The sequence below is a fragment of the Nematolebias whitei genome, chromosome 24 (genome assembly GCF_014905685.2).
Source record: "Nematolebias whitei isolate Nwh7 chromosome 24, NemWhi1, whole genome shotgun sequence".
In the NCBI taxonomy this organism is placed as follows: Eukaryota; Metazoa; Chordata; class Actinopteri; order Cyprinodontiformes; family Rivulidae; genus Nematolebias; species Nematolebias whitei.
Window position 1 is genome coordinate 909616 of NC_056521.1, and position 10491 is coordinate 920106.

Below are 10491 nucleotides of genomic sequence, written 5' to 3' on the forward strand. Positions count from 1 at the left end.
TGTGCATGATGAGGCTGTTCATGATGAGGCTGTTCACGATGAGGCTGCTGATCTCATGCTGCTGATTTACTTGATGTTGCTGTGTTCATTCGTACTCATCTGATCACACATACTCATGTTCGTGCTGCTGTTGTTCGGCGTATTGATTTTGCACTATTAAGTGTTTAGTGTATTCTTAGTAGGCAGCACGGTGGCGCAACTGGTAGAGCTGCTGCCTCTCAGTGAGCAGGTCCCTGGTTCAAACCCCGGTCCAGGGGCCTTTCTGGGTGGAGTTTGCATGTTCTCTCCGTGCATGCGTGGGTTTTCTCCAGGTACTCCAGTTTCCTCCCACAGACCAAAAACATGCATGTTAGGCTGATTGGTAACTCTACATTGTCCCTAGGTGTGAGTGAGAGAGTGAATGGTTGTTTGTCTTGTTTGTCTCTATGTGTCCCTGTGATGGACAGGAGACCTGTCCAGGGTGTACCCCGCCCCTCGCACAGTGATTGCTGGACATGGACACCAGCGACCCCCGTGACCCAAAATGGAATAAACGGGTAAAGATAATGGATGGATGGATGTATTCTTAGTTTAGCGTATTTCTCAGTTCATATCTTAGATCTTATTACTGTTTTTATTTTCTTTTTCATTCCATTCATTCAAATTCTTACATGTGTCCAGTTTCACTACTTTTTGTCTGTGTAAACAGGTCTCACTTGTAAATGAGTCTTCTAGGCTCAGTGTGACTTATCTGTCTAAATAAAGGTTGAATTAATGGATTTTACTTTCGTTGGATGTAATTAGGACTCTTTTGTTCCACCTCATGTACCAAATGCAATGTGAATGACAATAAAGAACCTTGACCTTGAGTTTTCACATCATTAACAGTTTACCAGCATCACCTCTAACAGGTGCTGGTCATAAAATGAGAACATCATGAAAAGGTTGACTTGTTTCAGTAATTCCATTAAAAAGTGAAACTTGTATATTATATTCATTCATTACACACAGACTGATCTATTTCAAATGTTTATTTCTTTTAATGTTGATGATTAGAACTGACAACTGATGAAAACCACTGTCAGGAGTTATAAGGTCACAACGCACCTTCAATTTTCCATCTTATTTTACTGAAAACATCACATTGAACAATATCCTAGAAACAGCACAAACTGGTTTTAACTGGCCACGAGGTGGTGCTGTGAAATATAAATGAAGTTCAGACAACTGTTGTTAAAGCTAAAAAAAATCTGTAAAAACGGTTTCTCGTGCAAGTATCGGCCGATTTCTGATTTTCCAAATTTAAGGAAGTCGGGGCCGATATCTGGGACGGCCGATTTATCCGTGCACCCCTAATTAAAATAAAAACATTTGAAATATATCAGTCTGTGTGTGATGAATGAATATAATGTACAAGTTTCACTTTTTGAATGGAATTACTGAAATAAATCAACTTTTTCATGAAGTCCTCATTTTATGTCCAGCACCTGTAAGTGTCGCCACTGGACCAGTAACCATAGAAACCCCAGCCATGAAATTGGCGTGGGGCTGCACACATTTCCACGTGCATTTGTTCTTGATACACCTGACGTTTTGTGTGAAAAATGGCGTACGCCATGTACTTGCGCATACGCACCCTTTGCACACGAGACCCCTGGTGCCCACAGTCCTCAAACTGTTTGCCAGAACCTCCTTGAGGCTACCTAAAGATCTTTCTCCAGAATTATTTATCAAGCTTTTGTTTGTGCAGCCACAGCAGCCATGGTCTGTAACCTGTCAGATGCTTCAGCTGTCCTCAGGGGCAGACAGGCTTCTTTTTCAACTTGATGGCCTCCATCATCCCTGGTGTTCATCTAAGGGTCCGTCAGTTGCCTAGACAACAGGCACCAATGAGCTTCTGGCCCCAGGTCCTGGAAAACATATCTGCAGTAGAGGCCCTGAACATGGTCCATTTGGGTTCCATGTCTCTGCTCTTACCTGTGAAAAACTCCCCCTTAGATGTGAGTTGGAGGGCTTGTGGACAGGTGGATGGAGGTTCTACATGTTCCCAGTTACTCTCACTATTCACAAGACCCAACCCCCAACCAGGTGGTGATCAGTCTTCAACTCTTCACCTGAGTGTTCAACCACCAACGACTCCATAAGAGCAAATAACAAAAGTCTGTATAATGATAAATTAGCAGCTAAAATGTCCTAGTGATGTTTGACAATGAGATGTCCTCTGAGGACATCAGTGCTGCCCTCTGATGGTCAACGATCAAACATTGGGCTCATAAAAATGTCTTCCGGTGTGTGAAGCACGGCGTGTCACGTGACTCCGGTGTGAACTCACTCAACTGCTGACCCCTCCAGGAGTCTCTGCACAGGGACGATCAGCTGACCCAGGAATCGCTTGATGATTGGCCGACTCTTGGCAAACTTATCCTTCACTTCGATCTCCAACACGTCCGTCATCAGCGCAACAAAAGTGTACTTCTACGCAAAAGATCACAATACTGAGTGCAAATTTTGTCAAAACAACAACAGATTTATGATTTACAAATGCACAAACTGTTGTCAGAGAAAGATAGGATGACCCCCGAGTTGTTTATAATTCATTTTTCTGCTTTTGTTTTGCCAGTTTTGGGAGGAATTTATGTAACTTCTTCTGAATACTTTATGATAGCCATTTATAGACCAAAACGTTCGGCTCATTCAGGAAAAAGATGGTATGACTTTTGGTTTTGTAACTTTCATATTTTTCAAAATATTTAAATATCTTCACAAATATTTTTCCCAATAAAAAACATTGTACTTGCTTCAAAATGTTGTCCTCTTTAAGATCTCTTTCAGCGTGCATGCTCTGTTTTTGTCTTTTTATACCACTTTTAGGTTTTAGCTAGCCATCCATTATTTTATTTTATATCTTCGTACAGATCTAGTATAGAGCTGTATGAACGGATAAATGAGGCACAGATTGTTGTAAAGAGCTTTGAGTATCTTGAAATAAGATAGGATGGCGCTAAATAAGTACAGTCCATTAATCCATTTTACCTGTTTCTTCCTTTTCAGGTCGTGGGGGATCACTGGTGTCCATATCCAGAAGTCCCTGCGAGAGGCGAGGGACACCCTGGACAGGTCTCCAGTCCATCACAGGGACACCTGGGCAGGATTCCAGTCCATCACAGATGGACTTAGGTTTTAGCTAGCCTTCTGAAATTTAAAGCAGGGGTCTGAAACCTTTACCTTCACTTCACCACTTGCTCTTGCCAAGGTCGGACACTTCTTCCCTCCCTCTCCGCTGTGCTTTGCTGCTCTGTCTGTCTGTGAAACTGCTTGTGAGCCTCTCTTGCATCTTCCGAACCATAATTATGGACTTGTTTTGATCAGTTGGTCCCTCAACTCAATTTACAGCATTTCTTCAAGAGAAGACAGGCTTTAGGCGAGCCAATTTGCCCTGTTGGCACGCACGCAGCTGGATATCTCATCGACTGGAAGACTTGATGATGTGTCTATCTCTGCTGCTATTTGTGGATTTTAAGGACGCATATTTAATTGGATTTACGATAACTGGTTCCTGCTTTTTGGATTCAGCTGGTTGCTGGTTTTATCTACAATCAAGGAAGTCATTGGCAGCAAATTTGGACCCGATCACACTGCTTGCCTTTATGATGGCTTGGTTCGTGTCTCGAGTACCCAGACTCAAATGCTTTGGGCTGAATGGATCAGATCTCGGGGATTTTACTCAGTCACGTTCCATCGGTGTAGCCATGTAATTTTGGACATTTCAGAACTGAGTGGACCAACACAGACTCAAGGTAGATGTCATTAAGTTTTGCCTGTGCCCAAAACAACTGTGTGTTTATCTGAATTTTGCTCCCTTGGCTGTCCTTGAAGGCCACCTTATCTGAATTCACCTGGAGAACATGTGATCTGGTGCTCACCACCCCCTCCCTGAGGAATTTCCAACTGATCAACCAGAGAAAACCAGTTGAATAAACTTTGTGTCATCATTTCGGGACTCTTGGATTCTCATAGATGTTATCCTTGGCCATTCCCCAACATACCTTGAAAACAACAAAGTCCATGCTCAATAATCCAGGTATACAATCCAACATTTTTCAGTCAGGTCATCTGGACAGTTTCTTTTTTTTTGTGCTGAAACGTTTCACCTTCGATCCGGAAGGCTGGAAGACCAAGCAGAACTGGTTTGTTCCACTTTGGAGTAAGCTCTTGGGGGAAGAATCAGTTTTGTTGTGTGTTTCCTTGACTGATGAAGCCTTCTGGATCGAAGGCAAAACGTTTCAGCACAAAAAAAGAAACTGTCCAGATGACCTGACTGAAAAATGTTGGATACCTCGAGCATGTTTACAGATCTCACCTGAGGACACTGGCTGATTATTACATCCTGATCAGAACTCTTACAGTGACCTCGAGAGCGCATATGGACATTGCCAAAGAACCGCATGTGGCTCCAGAGCCGCAGGTTGCACACCCCTGGCTAACACTTGGCTGCTTTCAACTTTCTAGTACTGTTCTGCTGCTTTTAGTTTTTAGCCAGCCTTTTCATCCTTTTAGGTAAGCTTCTGTTACTTTTAGCTAGGCTTCTGAAAATAAAGGCTTATAGCTAACACTTTGCTGCTTTTAACTTTCTGGTACTGTTCTGCTGCTTTACAGCTTTTTGTTGCGATCTGGAGTGGTGGTTGAACCCAAATGCAGGCAGGACTGGAGGATATAAACTATTTATAAACAAAAGAGCTGACATGGCAGCAAAACGTACTCATCGAGGAAGCACATAGGGAAGACACGAGAAGCAAACGACACATAACCAAACAATGCCCAGGCAATGAGAAACACTGAGACGTAGACTTAAATACAGAGACGCTAACGAGACAAAGTGCAAACAACTTTGACGCATCACAGGTATAGAAAACTGGGAGCGACACAAGGAGGAGCAGGACTAGAGACACACAACAAGGGGGCACCATCCTCATAGTACCCCCTCCCCAAGGACGTTCCCTGACGTCCCAAATCCCCTCACCCAAAACTCGGGTAGAAGGAAGGGAACTGAGAGGATGGAGACCACAAGGGGAGCACAAGGAAGAAAAAACAAAAAGGATGGAGGATGGAGCCTGGGAACCAGACACACGAAAGGAAAACATAAGAGTTTATGTGGACGGCCAGGAGACCATCCAGCACGGGACCACAGTTCAGATGAATGGCCGAGAGACTGTCCGTCATCGGGGAGAAGGTCCAGCGGGCGGTCAGAAGACCGTCCATCACTGGGCAACAGTTAAGGTGGAGAATCAATGATGATCGACACCGTGATAGACACTGACGACCATCCAGCATGGGGCACCAGTTCAGGGCACCATGTCAGGTAGGCAGCCAGGAGACCACGGTGAAGACATTGAGATGAGGACAGCAGGTGTTGGAACCAGCAGATTTGCAGCTGGTGAAGAGACCTGGAGGGCTATAGGTAGCATTGAGACCTGGGAGGCTGCAGCTGTCTTGGTGACCACGTGGACTACAACTGTCGTGGAGACCAGGGGACTGCAGCTGTCATCGAGACCTCAGTGGCTGCAGTTGTCGTAGCTACCTCAGGGGCTGCAGTGGGTGTAGTTACCTCGGGGGCTGCAGGGGGCGTAGAACCCTCTGGAGGTGTGGAACCCTCACGAGGCGTGGAACCCTCATGTGGCATGGAAACCTCTGGTGGATTGTTGCATTTAACAGCCACTGGGAGAGACATGGAGGTGGGCTGTCGTCAAGGTTCTGCTGCTTCGTTGGTTGAGGCGGGCACTCTGGAGGTTCAGCCTCGCCGAGCTGAACAGACAATGCCAGAGGCACAGGACGAAGAGCTGGTGGCTCAGGAGATGAGGAGGGATGAGAAGTGTCCTCCTGGACCCTCTTGGAGAAAAGGTGAGAGGCGTTCTCCAGGACTTTCTCAGAGACACGGGGAGCAGGTGGGTTGTTGCAGCCAAAACCCACTGAGATGCTGGGAGCAGGTGTCTCTTGAGGCTCAGTCTCGCTGGGCTGAGTGGAAAATGTTGGGGGCGCAGAAGGTACTGGCGGAAGTTCAGTAGGCTGGTTCTGGGTCTGTCATTGGCCCCTCCTGTGGCAGCGGCGTAAGCTGGGACCAGACGCGAACCAGAGCTCATCTTCAGTCTCTGCGTCTTCCTCAGATGTCCATTCAAAAAACTTGCATGAGGAGCGAGGTGTTGGAGAGGAGAAAAACCCGGGCTTGAAAGCCAGGCAGCTTCCCTGGAGCCGAGACCTCCTCCTCCTTTCCTTGTCTTCCACCAGAAGAAGCGACAGAAGGATCTCCACCTTCAAGCTGCGGTGTCTCTGTCTCCAGGCAAGTTCAATCCGGAACCCACGCCACTGGATGACGGACTCCTCCTCTTGGCTTGCTCCCACCGGGCAGTTCAAGCAGCTTCTTGGGTCAGGTACTCAGCACAAGTCATCCACCTGCTGGGTTCATGTTTTGGTCTGGGCATTCTGTTGCGATCTGGAGTGGTGGTTGAACCCAAATGCAGGCAGGACTCGAGGATTCAGAGGATATATAACTAAAACTGTTTATTAACAAAAAACAAAGAGCTGACATGGCAGCAAAACTTACTCATCCAGGAAGCACATAGGGAAGACACGAGAAGCAAACGGCACATAACCAAACAATGCCCAGACAATGAGAAACACTGAGACGCAGACTTAAATACAGAGACGCTAATGAGACAACGTCAAACGCCTGCAACGCATCACAGGTATAGAAAACAGGGAGTGATACAAGGAGGAGCAGGACTAGAGACACACCACAAGGGGGCACCATCCTCACACTTTTACCTTTTGATACTTTTAATTTTCAACTACCATGAGCATGGACTTTGTTGGTTTAGAACCAGTTTGACATGACTGTCGACGAGGGAGAGGGCCGGCACCGGAGGAGGGGGCGTGCCAAAGACACCATCTTAGCACCAACATAACTGGTTTGTTCCACTTTGGAGTAAGCTGTTGGGGGAAGAATCAGTTTTGTCTTGTGTGTTTCCTTGACTGATGAAGCCTTCTGGATGGAAGGTGAAACGTTTCAGCAACAAAAGAAACTGTTCAGATGACCTGACTGAAAACTGTTGGATTGTATCCCTGGATTATTGAGCATGGACTTTGTCAGATTTTTGATACTTTTAATTTTTAAGTACCATTCTGTTGATTTTAGTTATTAACTAGCCTTTTGATACCTTTAGCTTTTAGCTAACCTTTTGATATTTTTAACTTTTAAGTAAATGGACTGTACTTATAGCTCCTTTCTATCTTATCGAGATACTCAAAGCTCTTTATAACAATCTGTGCCTCATTTACCCATTCATACAGCTCTATACTAGATCTCTATAAAGAATAATCAGAGCTTTAGCACATTCATACACCAATGGGACACATGTCAGAGGCTATGAGGGGTTCAGTGTCTTGCTCAGTGACACTTCAGCATGTGACTGCTGGTGGAATCTAACTCCAGCTCTTGCACAGGACGACTGCTCGAACCACTCAGCCACAGCCGCCCCTAAAAGTACTGCTCTGTTGCTCATTGAACAGTACTTTTAAGTACTGCTCAATGAAATCCATTGAGGGTCTCTGTACGGTACAGGATGCTTTTAGCTTTTAATTAATATTTTGTTACTTTAGGCATTTAGCTACTGTTCTACTTCTTTTAGCTTGTAGCTAGCCTTTTGATATTTCTAACGTTTAGGTACCAGTCTGCTGTTTGTAGCTGTTCAACAGTGCTTTGTTATATGGAGCTTTTAGCTTGCCTTGGATACTTGTAGCTAGCTATTTGATACTTTTCATGTTTAAGTACTGTTCTGCTGTTTTTAGTCTTTAGCCAGCGTTTTCATTCTTTAACGTCCATGTGCTCACCTCCCCGTGCCACACAGGGTTGGTGGTGTTGGCGATGATGGAGGAGCGTCGCTCCTGGCCATGGTGGGTGAACTTAGGGAGTCCACTCCTCTTCCCAGGCTGGATGGACATCTTCAGGTAGGGGTCAGGGTTGAAAAACATGCCCTTCTTCAAGCCCACCGCTCGAATGTCTGATATGAAAAAGTTGTAAGCTTTTTCTAGTTTATGTCTAGAAGAATTGAACAGATTTATTCTCCTCACCTGACAGAGTGAAGCTGATGAGTTTTCGACAGTGATCGTTCTCGGACTGCTCCTCCACCTGGCCTTCACTTCTCACCTTGAACATGGACAGAGGCAGAAAGAAAGCTGCAGTTTTACAGAGACCTGCACAGATATACTTACACATTTACAGAGCAAAGAGGTGTTACGGAGCTCTGATCCTAACCGCTCATCAGTGTGTATGGAGAGCATCCTCAGAGATGCAACAGAGTGTTTAGGATGTCTGCAGAGACTCAGGTGATTTGGGACCAATGTTCAGCCAGAAGAGTTCAAGATCAAAACTAAGAGGTACAAATGCAGAACTAGTATGAACCATGCAGAAAACATCTCATTCGTCTGGTCTTTGTAGTTCTAGATAAAGAAAAACCCTGTCAGGACCAGATACCAACATGACTGAAGCAGCGTGAGCTCATCTGGACAGAAAACAAGACAAAGGAACCGAATCATGAACATACTTCAGGAAGTCTGGACAACTATTCACGGAGAACACCTGAAAAAGGAAGAAAGAATATGTGCCAGGGCTCTTCAACTAAACTGCTCAGGGGCCAGTCATCCAGCATTTACAGTCATTATGTAAAGAAACTAAGGATTACAATGATTTAAATCGGTTTGTTTTGCTGCATTGAATCATAAAAGCAGCAGCACGGTGGTGCAACTGGTAGAGCTGCTGCCTCTCAGCGAGCAGGTCCCTGGTTCAAACCCCGGTCCAGGGGTCTTTCTGGGTGGAGTTTGCATGTTCTCTCTGTGCATGCGTGGGTTTTCTCCGGGTACTCCAGTTTCCTCCCACAGTCCAAAAACATGCATGTTAGGCTGATTGGTAACTCTAAATTGTCCCTAGGTGTGAGTGAGAGAGTGAATGGTTGTTTGTCTCGTTTGTCTCTATGTGTCCCTGTGATGGACAGGAGACCTGTCCAGGGTGTACCCCACCTCCTGCACAGTGATTGCTGGACATGGGCAGCGGCGACCCCCATGACCCAAAATGGAATAAACGGGTAAAGATAATGGATGGATGAATCATAAAAGCAATAAACAGAACCCAAATGTGTAATTCAAATAAATTACATTTCGATTTCCTTGCCATAAAAGTTGTGATATTCTAATGTGAAACCAAATAAAAACAAAAATGACTCATTACGCCTCCTATTTAACACAAATTTTATTCTAACATCTCTGACCTGCCAAATCTTTAAGCTTAAAAAAAAGAAAAAAAGAAAGTTGACTGTTTTTGATGTTTCCTGAATTACGGACGTTTCTGTTCCAGATGAAACTCCATCTTTAAAGGGATGAATCAATCAGGTACAGAACACAAAGTTTCTTTATATGTCGAACTTGCTTTGCTTCAAAAATTCGGGAAAATATCTGGCTATAAGATGACTGACCATGGACTTTGTTGGTTTTGAACCAGTTTGATTGTTGGTGAGGAAGAGGGCCGGCAATGGAAGAGGGGGCGTGCCAAAGACACCATCTTAGCACCAACATAACTGGTTTGTTCCACTTTGGAGTAAGCTGTTGGGGGAAGAATCAGTTTTGTGTTGTGTGTTTCCTTGACTGATGAAGCCTTCTGGATGGAAGGTGAAACGTTTCAGCACAAAAGAAACCGTCCAGATGACCTGACTGAAAATTGTTGGATTGTATCCCTGGATAATTGAGCATGGACTTTGTCACTACATCCTAATTATGATAAACTTTGTTTAAACTAACTACAAAGCTGCTGTGTCTCACCATCAATATTCCCCCAGTAATATATCGGTTTGTTGTCGTTCAATCCGGCTCGCAGGCCATCACACACTGATGTGATTAGTTCAGCAGAACTCCCCCCGACTGGTAAACCTTGGTTCTTACACCACGGTTCCAACTGGTAAACCTTGGTTCTTACACCTGGGTTCTTACTGGTAAACCTAGGTACTTACACCAGGCTTCTTACTGGTAAACCTAGGTTCTTACACCAGGCTTCTTACTGGTAAACCTAGGTTCTTACACCAGGGTTCCGACTGGTAAACCTAGGTTCTTACACCAGGGTTCCGACTGGTAAACCTTGGTTCTTACACCACGGTTCCAACTGGTAAACCTTGGTTCTTACACCTGGGTTCTTACTGGTAAACCTAGGTTCTTACACCAGGCTTCTTACTGGTAAACCTAGGTTCTTACACCAGGGTTCCGACTGGTAAACCTTGGTTCTTACACCAGGCTTCTTACTGGTAAACCTAGGTTCTTATACCAGGGTTCCGACTGGTAAACCTTGGTTCTTACACCAGGCTTCTTACTGGTAAACCTAGGTTCTTACACCAGGGTTCTTACTGGTAAACCTAGGTTCTTACACCAGGGTTCCGACTGGTAAACCTTGGTTCTTACACCAGGCTTCTTACTGGT

General features: G+C 45.0%; 1 protein-coding gene across 1 annotated transcript in view; it reads right to left on the bottom strand.

Moving 5' to 3' along the window:
• Positions 1-10491, bottom strand: part of hecw2b (HECT, C2 and WW domain containing E3 ubiquitin protein ligase 2b) — a gene marked incomplete at its 5' end in the record, with an annotated part of 47817 nt that overhangs the window by 30582 nt on the left and 6744 nt on the right. The window contains 3 exon segments of the mRNA XM_037696838.1: positions 2312-2454; positions 7864-8033; positions 8104-8179. Of these exon segments, the coding sequence (XP_037552766.1) occupies positions 2312-2454; positions 7864-8033; positions 8104-8179 (389 nt within the window).